The 16,905-nt window shown below is 42.2% G+C and overlaps 2 protein-coding genes across 2 annotated transcripts in view; both read left to right on the plus strand.

Moving 5' to 3' along the window:
* The window catches only part of LOC122546865 (calcium-activated chloride channel regulator 1-like), a 32,075-nt gene extending 30,983 nt beyond the window's left edge, over nt 1-1,092 (plus strand). Inside the window, exon 14 of the mRNA XM_087990261.1 lies at nt 276-1,092. Coding sequence (XP_087846387.1) covers nt 276-814 — 539 coding nt within the window. The 3' untranslated portion in view covers nt 815-1,092. The remainder of the gene's footprint in view (nt 1-275) is intronic.
* A 9,789-nt stretch (nt 1,093-10,881) lies between these two features.
* Nucleotides 10,882-16,905, plus strand: part of LOC122554127 (calcium-activated chloride channel regulator 1-like) — a 29,258-nt gene continuing 23,234 nt past the window's right edge. Inside the window, exons 1-4 of the mRNA XM_087990425.1 lie at nt 10,882-11,090; nt 14,823-14,963; nt 15,531-15,681; nt 16,570-16,675. Coding sequence (XP_087846551.1) covers nt 10,929-11,090; nt 14,823-14,963; nt 15,531-15,681; nt 16,570-16,675 — 560 coding nt within the window. The 5' untranslated portion in view covers nt 10,882-10,928. The remainder of the gene's footprint in view (nt 11,091-14,822; nt 14,964-15,530; nt 15,682-16,569; nt 16,676-16,905) is intronic.

Below are 16,905 nucleotides of genomic sequence, written 5' to 3' on the forward strand. Positions count from 1 at the left end.
ATAAGACAGTTCCCCAACACCAGGGATCATCTTGGTGAACCTTCTCTGAGCTGCCTTAATGAAATAAAATCTTCCCTTCAATAAGGGAGAGTCTGAATTAGATATAAAGAATTGTTCGGCTGAATGGTCTTCTCTTGTTCCTGTATTTTTAAACCTCTCAGTTTAGCTCCTTATTACCATTTGCCTCACTTAGGTATTCAGCAAATCTGGCAGTGCGTAAGAGGATAACATCAAGAGCCTGAATAATACATTCACTTGCTTTTCTTTTCTTGCAGCTTCCTTTTACGAAATAAAGCTCAGCAAAAGCTTCACACAGCTGAGGGATGACTTTCCAAATGCTCAAAGTGTAAACACCACAGACCTGAAGCCAAAGGTGGCTAGCTCAGAGGAATCGTTCACAGTATCTGAGAACATCGGGTTGAAAAATGGGACAGTAATCTACTTTGCAATTCGGGCATTTGATAAAGGAAACCAGTCTTCTGACTTATCCAATATAGCGCAAGCTGCTTTAATTTTGGCTAGTCCACTTCCCACATTACAACCAACCCAATCTTCCCAGCCAACCCAATCTTCCCAGCCAACCCAATCTTCCCAAACAACCCAATCTTCCCAGGCAACACAATTTTCCCAAACAACACAATTTTCCCAACAAACCCAACCTTTCAAACCAACTCAACCTCATAATAGTGTAGTCATTAACATTTCAGAAATTCTTGTTATTGTTGGTATTGTTGTCATTGTTGTCTCCTTGATAATTTCCATCACTGTATGTGTTGTGACTAAAAAACGTCAGGGCAGAGTATCACCCAGTTAGGAAATGTACAGCTAAAGCCAGAGATAGTCAGCAACATCATCAAAATTCAATCACATTCAATTTATCACGGTGCAACTTAATTCATGTTCAAAATTTGTGGCCAAAAAAAATTGTGGTCTACTTGAATATTGAGCATTCCTCCTGATGTTGAGCTGAGATTGTGTCACACCAAACAGTAATGGTGTTTAAATCCAACCTGTATAATTTCAATTTAAAAGTAAAATGTATTCCTATAAAAGGACTGATAGAATCTAATAAAGTTTTGCTGTGCAATCTGAGATTTGAGCTGATTCTTTATCCTTTACTGATGTTTCATTTTCCTGCCTGTGGTTGGAACCTCATATTGTTTCCATTTGGCCAAAGAAAATTTGCCACCAACATCAATATGAATATTGTGGTTCTGTTCGCCAAGCTGGAAGTTTTTGTTGCAAACGTTTCGTCCCCTGGCTAGGCGACATCATCAGTGCTTGGGAGCCTCCTGCGAAGCGCTTCTTTGATGTTTCCTCCGGTATTTATAGTGGTCTGTCCCTGCCGCTTCCGGTTGTCAGTTTCAGCTGTCCGCTGTAGTGGTTGGTATATTGGGTCCAGGTCGATGTGTTTGTTGATGGAGTTTGTGGATGAATGCCATGCTTCTAGGAATTCCCTGGCTGTTCTCTGTCTGGCTTGCCCTATGATAGTAGTATTGTCCCAGTCGAATTCATGTTGCTTGTTGTCTGCGTGTGTGGCTACTAAGGATAGCTGGTCGTGTCGTTTCGTGGCTAGTTGATGTTCATGTATGCGGATTGTTAGCTGTCTTCCTGTTTGTCCTATATAGTGTTTAGTGCAGTCCTTGCATGGTATTTTGTACACTACATTTGTCTTGCTCATGTTGGGTATCGGGTCCTTTGTTCTGGTGAGTTGTTGTCTGAGCGTGGCTGTTGGTTTGTGTGCCGTTATGAGTTCTAGGGGTCCAATAGGATAAATAACACACTAAGGAATCTACAAAAAAACGGACAGATAACCAGAGCTGATCTACGAAGAATGAAACCGGAAAGCAACAACACCGCCAGATTCCCGATACCCAACATGAGCAAGACAAATGTAGTGTACAAAATACCATGCAAGGACTGCACTAAACACTATATAGGACAAACAGGAAGACAGCTAACAATCCGCATACATGAACATCAACTAGCCACGAAACGACACGACCAGCTATCCTTAGTAGCCACACATGCAGACAACAAGCAACATGAATTCGACTGGGACAATACTACTATCATAGGACAAGCCAGACAGAGAACAGCCAGGGAATTCCTAGAAGCATGGCATTCATCCACAAACTCCATCAACAAACACATCGACCTGGACCCAATATACCAACCACTACAGCGGAGAGCTGAAACTGACAACCGGAAATGGCAGGGACAGACCACTATAAACACCGGAGGAAACATCAAAGAAGCGCTTCGCAGGAGGCTCCCAAGCACTGATGATGTTGCCTAGCCAGGGGACGAAACGTTTGCAACAAAAACTTCCAGCTCGGAGAACAGAACCACAACAACGAGCACCCGAGCTACAAATCTTCGCACAAACTTTGATCAATATGAATCCATTTTGGGGCCAGCAGGGACATCAGCCGATGGAAGGCAACAATTTAAAACTGGAAGCTCCTCATTCTGAGTCCCAATCTAAATCGTGGTCCTTCAGGAACACTTTCATCAGGAAGACATACATTTTGTCATTGAGAGATAGAGTCATCCAGCATGGAGACAGACCCTTCGGTCCAACCAGTCGAGGCTGAACAGAATCCCAAACTGAACTAGTCCCACCTGCCTACTCCGGGCCCATATCGCTCCAAACCTTTCCTATTCATGTAGTTATCCAAATGTCTCTTAAATGTTGTAACTGTACCCACATCCACCACTTCCTCAGGAAGTTATTTCCAAATGTGAACCACCATCAGTGTGAAATAGTTGCCTCATGTCTTTTTTAAATCTCTCCCCTCTAACTTTAAAAATGTGCCCAATAGTTTTGAAATCCATCATCCTAGGGAAAAGACAATTACAATTAACTCGATCTATACCCCTCATTACTTTATAAACTTCTATCAGGTCACCTCTCAGCCTCCTAAGCTCCAGTGAAAATAGACCCAGCCTCTCCAGACTTTCTTTAAAGCTCAAAGCTTCCATACCTGGAAACATCCTGGTAAATCCCTCCTGAACCCTCTCCAGCTTGGTAGTATCCTTCCTATATCTGGGAGATCAGAACACTACACAGTACTCCAGAAAAGGCCTCACCAATGTCATGTACAACCTCAACAGAACTTTCTAACACCTATGTTCAAAGGACTGAGCAATGAAGGCAAGCAGAGTTTGTATCTTGCCAATGGATTTTAATTTTTGGAGGACTGTGGCAATGCCTTTTCAAGCTTCTGATGAGATGCAATTCAACTGAAGAAATGATTTGGATTCATATTATGTATTACCCCTCCTCCAAACTATTCCTAATTGCTTCTGATGCAAATGATGATTGAGAGATGCATGTTTGTGAGGTGACAAGGCGGATCTCATCCAAAAAACATAACAAAAGAAGAGAGGACTTGCACTTAAATAGCTATTGTCATGATCACAGAATGTCCCAAAGAAATTTGCAGCGAAAGAAGTCATTTTGAAGCATCATCGCTATTTGTAATGTAGTGAGCACAACAGACAATTTGCACAGAGCAACATCCCATGGGTAACAATGAGATAAATGACCAGGTAAGCTGGGTCACTATATAGAGGGCAGATTAGATCCTGCAATCTTGTGCACCTGTTGATGTACTTTCATTGCTGTACAACAAGTCGGCAATGAGTACTTTAAATCTTACTTTTCAATATTTTTGCAGAATTATTCCATTCACGTATCCCATTGATGTTATTTATTTGTAATGAAAGCTCAGCTGCTATTTAGTTATCACAGCTTTTCACTGAATCATACAGGACCGAAAAGGCCATTCAGCCCATCGGCTTTGTGCCACCAAAGTGAGATAAATCTATAGAATCCCTACAGTCTGGATGCAGGCCATTCAGCCCATTGAAGCCACATTGAACCCTGAAGAGCGTTCCACCCAGACCCATCCTATCCCTGTCTTATCCCCATAGCTACTCTGCATAGACTGCACACCCCTGGACTCTATGGGCAATTGAGCATGGTCAATCCACCTAACCTGCACATCTTTGGACTGCGGGAGGAAACCAGAGTACCCATTGGACCCCATGCATGTCTAAGGCTGGAATCAAACCCAACTCCACTGAGCTACCATGTCACCCTGTACTAGTCCCACTTTCCAGCTCTCGGCTCATAGCCTTGAATGTGATGATGATGGATTGCACCCTTTAGACAATAACATTTGATATGCTTTCTTTTATTGGTCAGAACATTGAGTATAGGAGTTAGGAGGTTATGTTTCAGCTGTACTGGGTGTTGGTTAGGCCAGTTTTAGAATATTGTATGCAATTCTGGTCTCCTTCCTATTGGAAGGATATTGTGAAACTTGAAAAGTTTCAGAAAAGATTTACAAGGAAGTTGCCAAGGTTGGAGGATTTGAGCTATAGGCAGAGACTGAATAGGCTAGGGCTGTTTTCCCTGGAGTGTTGAAGGCTGAGGGGTGACCTCATAGAGGTTTACAAAATCATGAAGGGCATGGATAGGATAAATAGACAATCTTTTCCTTTGGGTGGGGGAGTCCCAAACATAATCCAAATCCTATTCTGCCCAGAACTCTCTTAAATACTTTTTTAAAAGTCCCACTAATGGGAGGGGGCTGGGCAGCCAGATAACTAAATGGTTGAGTGCATTTCATGTTTTCAACTTATAGGGAAATGCGGGCGGCACGGTGGCACAGTGGTTAGCACTGCTGCTTCACAGCGCCAGAGACCCGGGTTCAATTCCCGACTCAGGCGACTGACTGTGTGGAGTTTGCACATTCTCCCCGTATCTGCGTGGGTTTCTTCCGGGTGCTCCGGTTTCCTCCCACAGTCACAAAGATGTGCGGGTCAGGTGAATTGGCAACGCTAAAATTGCCCGTAGTGTTAGGTTAAAGGGGTAAATGTAGGGGTATGGGTGGGTTGCGCTTCGGCGGGTCAGTGTGGACTTGTTGGGCCGAAGGGCCTGTTTCCACACTGTAAGTAATCTAATCTAATTACTATTGGAGCAGATTACACACACACACACACGCAGACACACCCTACAATCTTGGCACCTTTGTTTATGGGGAGGTTTTTTTTAAATATCTATTCATGGGATGTGGACATCACTGTTTAGGCAAGCATTTATTGCCCAGGTTCCTCCCACAGTACAAAGATGTGCAGGTTAGGTGGATTGGCCATGCTAAATTGCCTGTAGTGTCCAGGGATGTGCAGGCTAGGTGGATTAGTAGGGGTTCAGGGATTGGGTATGTGGGAAAAAAGCACAGCACATCAGGCAGCATCTGAGGAGCATCTTTACGCAGAGAGTGGTGGGTATGCGGAATGCACTGCAAGCAGTGAGAGTAGAGGCAGAGACATTAGGGACATTTAAGTGACTGCTGGACAAGCCCTTGGACGGCAGTAAATTGAGGGGTGTGTAGGTTACATTGATTTTAGATTAAGATAAATGCTCGGCACAACATCGTAGGCCGAAGGGCCTGTACTGTGCTGTACTGTTCTATGTTCTGTGTTCTTACCTGGTCTGGCCTGCATGTGACTGTGGGATGGGCAATAAATGCTGCCTAGCCAGCGATGTCTTCATCCCATCAATGAACAAAAAAAACCTAAATGTTTTCACCTGTGATATGTTGGATTCAATACAGTAGGCCTCATCGTAATATAACGGTGTTCTAACAACCAAAGGCTCTATATAACTCCAACAGGAATTCAGCAGTAACAGTGTTTCTGATAGATGGAAATATTTGTTGCATGCTGGCAAAGTAGCATTTTGTTTCTGTCTAGATCACGTTTCCCTAAGATTCATTGGAAGGGATTGGACTTTGGTGTATGTGTTTAAACAAAAACTGAAGAATTCCTTTTAAAACTTGGAAACCTGTCATTTCTATTCACAATCTTTTCTGGTCTATTTAAAAGAAAATAGACTTTTTTTAATCGTTAATGCTTTCACAGCACTGAGATTAAAGAACAGGACCTTGGTTTAAAGGATTTCCACGATGTGAGAAACGACTTACAAAATATAGAGGCATGTTTTACAAAGAGCATAAATACTCGGAGAATTTTAACATCTTTGAGTGAACTATTTTCACGCAGTGGACAGCGAAGAAGGTTACCTCAGATTACAACAGGATCCTGATCAGATGGGCCAATGGGCTGCGAAGTGGCAGATGGAGTTGAATTCAGATAAATGCGAGGTGCTGCATTTTGGGAAGGCAAATCTTAGCTGGACTTATACACTTAATGGTAAGGTCCGAGAGAGTGTTGCTGAATATAGAGACCTTGGAGTGCAGGTTCACAGCTCCTTGAAAGTTGAGTTGCAGGTAGATACGATAGTGAAGAAGGCATTTGGCATGCTTTCTTTTATTGGTCAGAATATTGAGTACAGGAGTTGGGAGGTCATGTTGTGGCTGTACAGGACATTGGTTAGGCCACTGTTGGAATATTGTGTGTAATTCTGGTCTCCTTTCTAACAGAAAGATGTTGTGAAACCTGAAAGGGTTCAGAAAAGATTTACAATATGTTGCCAGAGTTGGAGGATTTGAGCTATGGGGAGAGGCTGAACAGACTGTGGCTGTTTTCTCTGGAGCGTCGGAGGCTGAGGGGTGACCTTGTCGAGGTTTACAAAATTATGAGGGGCATGGATAGGATAAATAAGGAAAGCATTTTCCCTGGGGTCGGGGAGTCCAGTACTGGAGGGCATAGGTTTAGAGTGAGAGGGGGCAGATATAAAAGAGACCTATGGGGCAACTTTTTCACACAGAGGGTGGTACGTGTATGGAATGAGCTGCCGGAGGACGTGGTGGAGGCTGGTACAATTGCAACACTGAAAAGACATTTGGATAGGTATATGAATCAGAAGGGTTTGGAGGGATATGGGCTAGGTGCTGGAAGGTGGGACTAGATTGATATGGCATATCTGGTCAGCATGGACAAGTTGGACTCAAGGGTCTGTTTCCATGTTGTAAATCTCTATGGTTTCCTCCCACAGTCCAAAGATATGCAGGTCACGTGAATCGGCCATGCTAAATTGCCCGTAGTGTTAGGTAAGGAGTAAAAGTCGGGGTATGGGTGGGTTGCGCTTCGGCGGGTCGGTGTGGACTTGTTGGGCCGAAGGGCCTGTTTCCACACTGTAAGTAATCTAATCTAATCTAATCAGACTCTAAGTCAGTGTTGCACGCATTAGTGCAAAATGCAATCGGGCGAGTGAAACTGAACATGCTGTAGTATCCAAATTGCAAAAATATATAATTTTCCCAGATGAGAGGCAGCTTTTGCCCAGTGTGATTCACAGATTTTTTTTACCTCACCATCTACACCAGATTTAAAGGATTACCATCTTAAAGAAAAACAGTGCAGATAAAACTGGCAATTGTCTGCAATGACCTTCATGTGTCGTGTTCCATTTCGGTCAGACAGTAGCATGGATAAAGTCACTTTAGTGTAACTAAAACAAAACAACTTGTACTATATTAGAATTTTGAATACTGCGTTTGGCTCATAGAGTCACAGCGGCGTACAGCATAGAAACAGACCTTTCAGCCCAACTTGTCCATGCCGACCAGATGCTCTAAATTAATCTCATCCCATTTGCCGGCATTTTGCCATATCCTTCTAAACCCTTCCTATTCATATACCCATCCAGATGCCTTTTGAATGTTGTAATTGTACCAGCCTCCACCACTGATAGTTCATTCCATACACACAACACCCTCTACATGAAAAGGTTGCTCCTTGGAACCTGCATATATGTTTGTCTAATTTTTAGTCATTTATGTAAGCCTTATTTATGTGAAAAATAATTGTTACCTGCTTGTGTTAAACTGTGCTTACCAGTTCTCAGCTTCCGAACCTCCATAACATCTCGTTTGCCAAACTCCACTTGCTTAATTATTATATTAATATTATTCAAGCATTTGTTTCAATGTTAGTAAGATGATGAAGGGACTTGACAGTAGTCAAGTGACACCTACTCATTTGTAATTCAGATGGTCAATTCAGTTTTGCGAGCATATTATGGCTACAGAATTTGGCAAACATTGGCACCAGAGCTTAGGCAAAGCATAGAGAAACAAGCTTTGACATCAGCTGAGTATGACACTATGGAATCTTAGAAAAATTGGTTCGTCCGTGTCAAAGTGCACACCTTCCAACAGCCAGAACCATAGGCTTAGGCAAAAAGCAAGATGCTTGTGGTTGTTACAGGCCAGATATCGATTGTACCTTGGACTGTGATTTTAGGCCAAACATTTACAGCTACTTAATTTTATTAATTGTCCCTCTGTTAGGATCTCCAGTTTGGGGTGGTCCACTGTTGTTTCTAGTGTTCAGCTCTACTCATAGCCTCTTGATAATAAAACAGCCCATGCCATCCTTCTGATAGGGCTGTTTTATTTGGAAAAGAGAGCTGAGAGGCAATCTGATACAGGTATTCCAGATTTTGAGGGTTCTGGTCAAAGTCTAGTCACCTCTCGTTTCAGTGTGATTTTAACTGATCTATGTTTTCATTTCCCCCACCTTCTAGCTCAGGTTGTTCAATTGGATCTGAACAGTGCTCATCTCCAGCTGAAAATAAGCAGGAAGGGTCCAGCAGTTGAAGTTGTTGAAGCAGAGCAAAGTAAGTGGTGTAACGCAGAACACTTCCGCAGCTCTCTCAATGTACTTGCCACAGCAGACTACATCACCGGACTTGGGAAAAAGTTCTACTTATTCCTTTCATAATTTTGTATATATCAGTCTGCCCCCTCCAACCCTGCCTCCTCTGTCTAAGGAAAGCAAACCCAGCCTATCCAGTCGCCCATCGCAACTGAGAAGTTTCAACCCCGGCAACATCCTGGTGAATCTCCTCCGCAGCCTCTCCAGTACAATCACATCCTTCCGGTAGTGTGGCAACAAGAACTGCACGCACTATTCCATCTGGAGCTTAACTCTTCTACACTGCGGCTATGTTATATTCAGAGACTCTTGGTGCTGCTGTGTCTCCTAAAGTATCCAGCTCACTACATGCAAACGTAACTAAATCTTGTTTAATTGAAGTGTGCACCAGAGAACCCCATTTGACTTTTGGGCTTTTAGATTAGATTACATTACAGTGTGGAAACAGGCCCTTCGGCCCAACAAGTCTACACCGACCCGCCGAAGCGAAACCCACCCATACCCCTACATTTACCCCTTACCTAACACTACGGGCAATTTAGCATGGCCAATTCACCTGACCCTGCACATCTTTGGACTGTGGGAGGAAACCGGAGTGCCCGGAGGAAACCCACGCAGACACGGGGAGAACGTGCAAACTCCACACAGTCAGTCGCCTGAGGCAGGAATTGAACCCAGGTCTCAGGCGCTGTGAGGCAGCAGTGCTAACCACTGGGCCACCGTGCCGCCCACAAAAGGCTGTAAGAACTCTCTTGGTATTTTATCAACACAGCAGCGTGCAACTTCCATTTCCTAGTTTACAGTTTAAAGAAAAAGAAGAAATGTGGTTCCTCACAATGTGTTTTAATATGTTGCCTCACTCAATGCTGAGGAAAATAATTTCTTAAACTTGTTCCAGGGACCTAAATTATTTTATCTGCTTTCTATAGAAGCCAGTTGGTTTTCATTGCAATTGTGAGTGTGAACTCATTTTTGATGCTTTTTCTGGAAGTCATTGCTTTTTTTTATTGTTCCTTACAAATTATTACTCATGAGATTTCATATTTCCTGATCAACGATTGGACAATGTGTGGAGGAAAACATGCATTACTTATCTGCAGCACATCCAGGTTCTTTGGGTCAGACATTGTTCAGGAGAAGGTTCAGAGATGATTCACTGCCTGTTATGTTCAAACAGCAATGTACTTTGCAATTTAGTCTGGGCCTCCATATCACCTTTAGAAGTAATATCTTGCCCTCCATTAACCGGAATATTCCTCTAACGGAAGTTGAAGAATTTTTCCCTTTGTATTTACAGTAAACTAAGAGTCAAAGTTGGAGGAGGTCCAAGCTTCTGAGAGTTATAGTATACATGAAAGGAAGTTTATGATTGATTCCTATGATTGCCACAAACTATAATGGGTTAGCTTTAGATTTGCTGACTGCATTTGACCCCAGGTACATGCCCAGATACTATCAGTTTTATTGTACTTCTCTATGAATTTACATAAATTCAACAGTTTAATGTCTCATTTCCACATGGCAAATAGGCTACAGTCTGAACAATACATGGTGGCTGGCCAGCATTTCTTGTTCATCCCAAGCTGCTCTTGAAAGTGTGGTGATAAACCAGCATAAAGTACATTAGCAGAGATTCCACTCTCTGCAACCGTCTCCAATACCAGGTAGTGATATATCCAGAGAGAATGCTCTCAATGGCACACATATAAAAGTTGGCAAGGGTATTCGCCGTCATGCCAAATTTCCTCAGCTGCCTGAGGGAGAAGAGACGTTGTTGGGCCTTTGTAACCAGTGCATCCACATGAAGAGTACAAGAAAGCTTGTTGTTGATGACCACTCCCAGGAGCTTGACACTCTCCACTCATTCTACCTCTGTGCTGTTAATGTGTAGGGGGCCATGAGTAACATCCGTCGAAAGTCAAGAATGAGTTCCTTGGTTTTGACGGCATTGGGAGCTAGGTTGTTCTCAGTTTTCCAGGTCTTCCACCTTCCTTCTGTAGTCTGTTTCGTCACCATCTGAGATTTGACCGAGTATGGTGGTGTCATCAGTGAACTTGTAAATGGCATTAGTCTGGTATTTAGTGACGCAGTCATGGGTATACAGTGAGTCATGGGAATACAATATTATGCTGTTAAAAAACTGCTGAAGGTGATTTCCTTATTATACAGCATCAGATATAAGTAATAAATGCACAGTTAACCTAAAGTGCTTTGATGCAGATCAATATAAATTGCAGTAACTTCATAGACGTGTTCATTTGGGGACTAAAAGGTGCTCTGGTTGGATTTCAAAAATGAAATTTGTCAAGATATTTCTCCTGTCCCTTGTGAGCTTGGTTTGTATCTATGTTGTAAGATGTTCTGATGTGAAACTGGTGAATAATGGTTATGAAAATGTTGTCATTGCTATTAACCCTGGAATACCAGAGGATCGAATGCTCATTACAAAGATTCAGGTAGGACCAGTAGCTGAATACCTATTGCAATCGCTGACTGTGTTTAGTAGTTTTATTTATCATTGATGCTGTCAGTTAAGCAATCGAAAGAGAATTCTTTAACAATCTGACATTTGATGAGCGTTCTTTTGTGGCTATCCATGGGCTTGTGTGTTACAGAAACGTCCAACATTCAGCTGTCTCAATCCTGTCATCACACCCAGTTACTCTCTAGCTGGGTCTGTGGTTTAATTTGATCTCCCCACCTTGTAGCCAGTAATCTCCTCACTAAACAATAATCTATCAGTCTCTATTTTAACAGTTTCAATTGACCCTCGCCATCAATAGCTTTTTGAAGAGGGAGAGTTCCTCTGTGTAAAGAGGTGTTTCTTGCATCAAACATGAATATCTTAGCTCCAATTTTCTGGAAGATTCTGACCTCTGGTTCTGGATTCTCCAACCAGAGAAAGTGATTTCTCTGGATTTGCCCGATTAAACCATTTAATTGTGTGTGACTTGGGAAAACCATAGTCTCCTGATGGTTTTCCAAGTAGCACAGGTGGACCTTCAGTGCAGCCCCTTTGGAATTACACACTCTTCCCCCGGGAGTGAGAGCGCTTTTAAACTCACACAGTGTCGTCACACTTTGGCAAAAATTTCTTAAATGCACAGGGTTGTGCCTGAAAGTTCAATTCCCATATTGGCTCAGGTTACCATGAAGGTCCAACTTTCTCAATCTCTCCCCTTACCTCTGGCATGGTGACCCTCAGGTTAAACTCACCAGCAGTCATCTCTCTCTAATGTGAGAGTAACCCCACAGTCCTATGGGGCTAAGTTGACTTTTCCTTTTACTTTAACTCCTGGCATGTAATTGTCTAAACCTCCAATCAGTCAGAAGAGCACTGCTGTGTTGCCATTACTTGGTCAGACATGATCACCCCATAGATTGAGAGAGCAGCTTACCATGAGCCAAGTGGAAAAAAAATCTCTAATTTCCCAGTGACAACTCTGTCACTTTCGCTACAATTCGATATGCTGCCTTGTTAATTAATTTGCTTTTACCAACGATAGTAATGCATTAATAAACAGGATCTCTTCAATCAATGAAGGAAACCTTCAAGTCAGTAAGGTGTTAAATGAAGATATTGGTGAAGCAGGTTTGAGGGAGTGCGCTACCTCTCAAGGCAGTGTTAGCTCATTAGGAAAGTCTTCATCAACGATTCATCAATTAGATTGTGGTTAGATAGAGAGAATGGTGCTTCACTTATATTAATCTCACCATTGCCATCGAGCCATAGAGCTGTATAACATGGAAACAGACCCTTTGGTCTAACTCATCCGTGCCGAACAGATATCCTAAATTAATCTAGTTTTTAATCCATTTACCAGCATTTGGCTCATATCCCTCTAAACCATTCACATTCATATGCCTACCCAAATGCTTTTCATATGTTGGAATTGTACCAGCCTCCACCACCTCCTCTGGCAGCTCATTCCATACACGCACCACTCCCTGCATGGAAGGTTGCCCCTTAGATCCTTTTTAAAACATTGCTCTCTCACCTTTAACCTATGCTCTCTAGTCTTGGTCTCCCCCACCCCAGGGAAATTACCTGGTTTATTTACCCTATCTATGCCCCTCATGATTTTCTAAACCTCTATAAGGTTACCTCTCAACCTCAGACGCTCCAGGGAAATTAGCCCCCAGCCTATTCAGCCTCTCTCTATAGCTCAAAGCCTCTAATTCAGGCAACATTCTTGTGAATCTTTTCTGAACCCTTTCAATTTTCACAACAGCTTTATGGGAGCAATGAGACCTGAATTGCATGCAGTATTCCAAAAGTGGCCATACCAATGTTCTGTATGGCCGAAACATGACCTCCCAATTCCTATACTCAATGCGCTGACCAATTAAGGAGAACATACCAAATGCCTTCTTATGTTGTTAAAAATCAAACAACACTCGGTTATAGGTTTATTTCGAAGCACTAGCTTTCTGAGCGCTGCTCCTTCATAAGGTTGTTGTGGATATAAGGCCATCAGACATAGAATTTATAGCAAAAGATTTCAGTGTGATGCAACTGAAGTGATATATTGAGCAAACCTGGATTGTTTGTTAAGTCTGTCATCTTTTGGAATGGATTGCAGGTTTCGGTTCATTAATATTTAAGTCCCAGGACATCTTTTAAGTCACCTTCTCAAGATAGCTTAAGGTTTTATAACAAAAGGTGACATCTCAGCTCAGACAATGCATGAAAGGTATGAGGTCAGAGTCTGTCCGTATCCCAGTTGAGTTAGACTGGTTCTTTTTCCAAAGTGGAATTTACAAAATATTACATGTATTGACTGCCTGCAGATTGTCAATTTTTTGAGCAAAATAGAATATATCTGCAAATACAAATTCACCTCATAGTCTTATAGGGTGCGTGCATGCATGAGAGAGAGAGTGAGTGTGTGCATGCGAGTGTGCATGTGTGAAGGTGGGTTCACGTGAGAGAGCATGTGTTTGCGTGTGTGAAAGCTTGGTAAAGTGTGCGTGTGGGTGTGATGGAGTATAGGCCCGTGAGACGGCATGTGTGTGGATATGACTGTGAGGTTTGTATATGTGTGTGTATGAGAGAGAGAGCGTGTCTATGAGAGAGGATCTGTGAGTGTGTAAGAGTGTGCGTGTGAGAGAGTGTATAGTGCAGTGGGGTCAGCTGTAGTGTAACATGAACCCAAGGTCCCGGTTGAGGCCATCCCCGTGGTTATTGACCTTGGCTCTCAGCCTTTGCTTGGCCACTTTGCGTTGTTGCATTATGAACAATCCAGGTTTATTTACTATATCATTTCAGTTCCATCACACTGAAATGATTTGCTATAAACTCTGTTTCTTATGATCTTATACTCCACAAACACCTGATGAAGGAGCAGCGCTCCGAAAGCTAGTGCTTCCAAGCAAACCCGTTGGACTATAACCTGGCATTCGGTGATTTTTAACTTTGTCCACTCCAGTCCAACACTGGCTCCTCCACATCATTCTTACATTGTGATTTACCACAATTTCCACACTGGGAATATGGGTCAGTTGGGTAATCTTTACTGATGATACTGGGTAGCAATGAGCTGGTCCCCCTTTACAATGGTGAAAGAAGACTGTTTTGTTCCCCTTCCAATTTCACCCAGAGCTGAACTGTGAGTGTGAGTGCAGAACAAAAAAAAATTTTATTTATATGTGATATGGAGGTGCCGGTGCTGGACTGGGGCAGTCAAAGTCAGAAGTCACACAACACCAGGTTATAGTCCAGCAGGTTTAGTTAAAATCACAAGCTTTTGAAGTACTGCTCCTTCATCAGGTGAAGAGAATTCAACTAATGAAAGAGCAGCGTCCTGAAAGCTTGTACTTCCAAATAAATGAATTGGACTATAACCTGGTGTTGGGTGATTTTTAACTTTCTCCACCCCAGTCCAACCACTAGCACCTTAAATAAATCTGTTGGACTATAACCTGAGATTATCTCTTAACATTCCATTATGTGGCCAAATTTTGTTTTGCAATTCCTTGTTGAGTGTAAAGAGGCATTTTGCCATGTCAGATTGTACAGAAAAGTTGCAGTATAAGTTTATTAATGCTGACCATTCTTCCCCTACCCAAAGTCAATTTTAAAGTCTATGAAATATATTAATAATATTTTATATGCTGAAGAAGTTGTTGCCAATTTTGTGTGAGAGTACAATGATTAAAAACTTTCGCAACATCTGTGTTTCTTTTAGGAAATGGTGAGGTCAGCTTCAAACTTCTTGTACAAAGCCACCAAACATCGAGCTTATTTCCGAGATGTGAAAATCCTATTGCCCATCACCTGGAGTTCACAGCCCCACTATCAGAGACCGAGCACCCAGTCTTATGAAAAGGTAAAAGCTGAAATAATGGTATTGTTCCACTACTTTATTCCCATTTCATGTGGAATTCTATCATCCACGCTGATCTACTCTTAAATATATTTTAACACGACTTTGTGAAAAATTGCCAATTGCATCTCTAATGATCTATCCTTTATTTTATTTAACCAAATGATTGAAGACAGTGTTTAGAAAATACTTTCTGCTTTACCTTTGACGTTGCTGACTGGCCCAATGCACATTGGTTTATAGAACATAGAACACAGAACATTACAGCTCAGTACAGGCCCTTTGGCCCTCGATGTTGCGCCGACCTGTGAAATTAATCTGATGCCCATCTAACCTACCCCATTTTATTATTGCCCATATGTGTGTCCAATGTTTAGAAGGACAATTTAAAAAGAATGTATTCTGTTTCCTTAGAATTTCAAACAAACATAGGCCGTCCAGCTTTCTCTTACATATAATTATTTTTTCACTGTACTGTCTTTGTATCCATGCTTTTGCAGTTTATATTTAACAGTAGTTTGTGGATGATCTTATTCACTGATGTTATTTCCTCTATTTATCTTTTTCTAGGCTAATGTGATCATTGCTAACCCACATACTCAGTATGGAGATGACCCATACACTCTGCAGTATGGCCAATGTGGTGACAAGGGCCGGTACATTCACTTTACCCAAAACTTCATGCGAGATGACGCCCTGATCCAAGTTTATGGTGAAAGAGGTAACAACTTTACAGGATATTCCTTCCATCTGTGCAGTTGACTATAATCCCTTCCTCTTTCACTGGAAACACACTCGCATTTGTTATTAGCTTGGTGAAATTGATCAAAGCCTTACTTTGTTGAGTCATATTTAGAGTTATAGGGATGTGCAGATATTCTAAATTAATCTTGTCCCATTTGCCAGCATTTGGCTCATATCCCTCTAAACCCTTCCTATTCATACACATGTCCAGATCCAATTTCAATGTTATAATTGTACCAGCCTCTACCATTTCCTCTGGCAGCTCATTCCATACGCACATCACACTCTGTGTGAAAAAGTTGCCTTTTACGTTACTTTGAGCCTTTTCCCTCTCACCTTAAACCTATGCCCTCTAGTTTTGCCCACCTAGGAGAAAAGACCTTGACTATTTACCCTTTCATGCCCCTCATGATTGGAGGTGCCAGTGTTGGACTAGGGTGTACAAAGTTAAAAATCACACACCACATTATAGCCCAACAGGTTTATTTGGAAGCACTTGCTTCCGGAGTGCTGCTTTTGATCAGTGTTCCAAAAGCTAGTGCTTCCAAATAAACCTGTTGCACTGTAACCTGGTGTTGTGTGATTTTTAACTTTGTAAATGTGCCTAATGATTTTATAAACCTCTATGAGTCCATCCCTCAGCCTCCGATGCTCCAGGGAAAACAGTCCCAGCCTCCTCAGCCTCTCCCGATAGCTCAAACCCTCCAACACTGGCAGCATTGTTGTAAATCTTTGCTGAACCTTTTAAAGTTTCACCTCACATTTCAGAAAGCAGGGAGGCAAGAATTGAACACAGTATTCCAAATGTACCATTTAGCTTTGAGTGAAATAGGTGTTGTTGTCATGAATGTTTCTATTTTTACAGGTAGTGTATTAGTCCATGAATGGGCTCACCTTCGGTGGGGAGTGTTTGATGAATACAATGACCTGGCACCCTTTTATGCTGTTGGCGATACATTTGAGGCAACCAGGTTGGCTATTCTTCAATTCTGATGGCAGAACTGTTTTGCAGTTGAAAAGTCTCACTGTTGTGCAGTCTATAGTGGAGAACATTCTTACAAAAGATAACATTAACACATTAGTAGGCAGAGTTTTTGAATCCCTTACAGGGCACATAGAGGCTATTTAGCCCATCAACCTTGCATTGACCCTTTGGAGCGCACCCCCGCATCTCATCCCCCTAACCTTTGCATTCTCCATG

The sequence above is a fragment of the Chiloscyllium plagiosum genome, unplaced genomic scaffold (assembly GCF_037043375.1).
Source record: "Chiloscyllium plagiosum isolate Xiang-an unplaced genomic scaffold, Cpla_swu_hap1 HiC_scaffold_9, whole genome shotgun sequence".
NCBI classification, from domain to species: Eukaryota; Metazoa; Chordata; class Chondrichthyes; order Orectolobiformes; family Hemiscylliidae; genus Chiloscyllium; species Chiloscyllium plagiosum.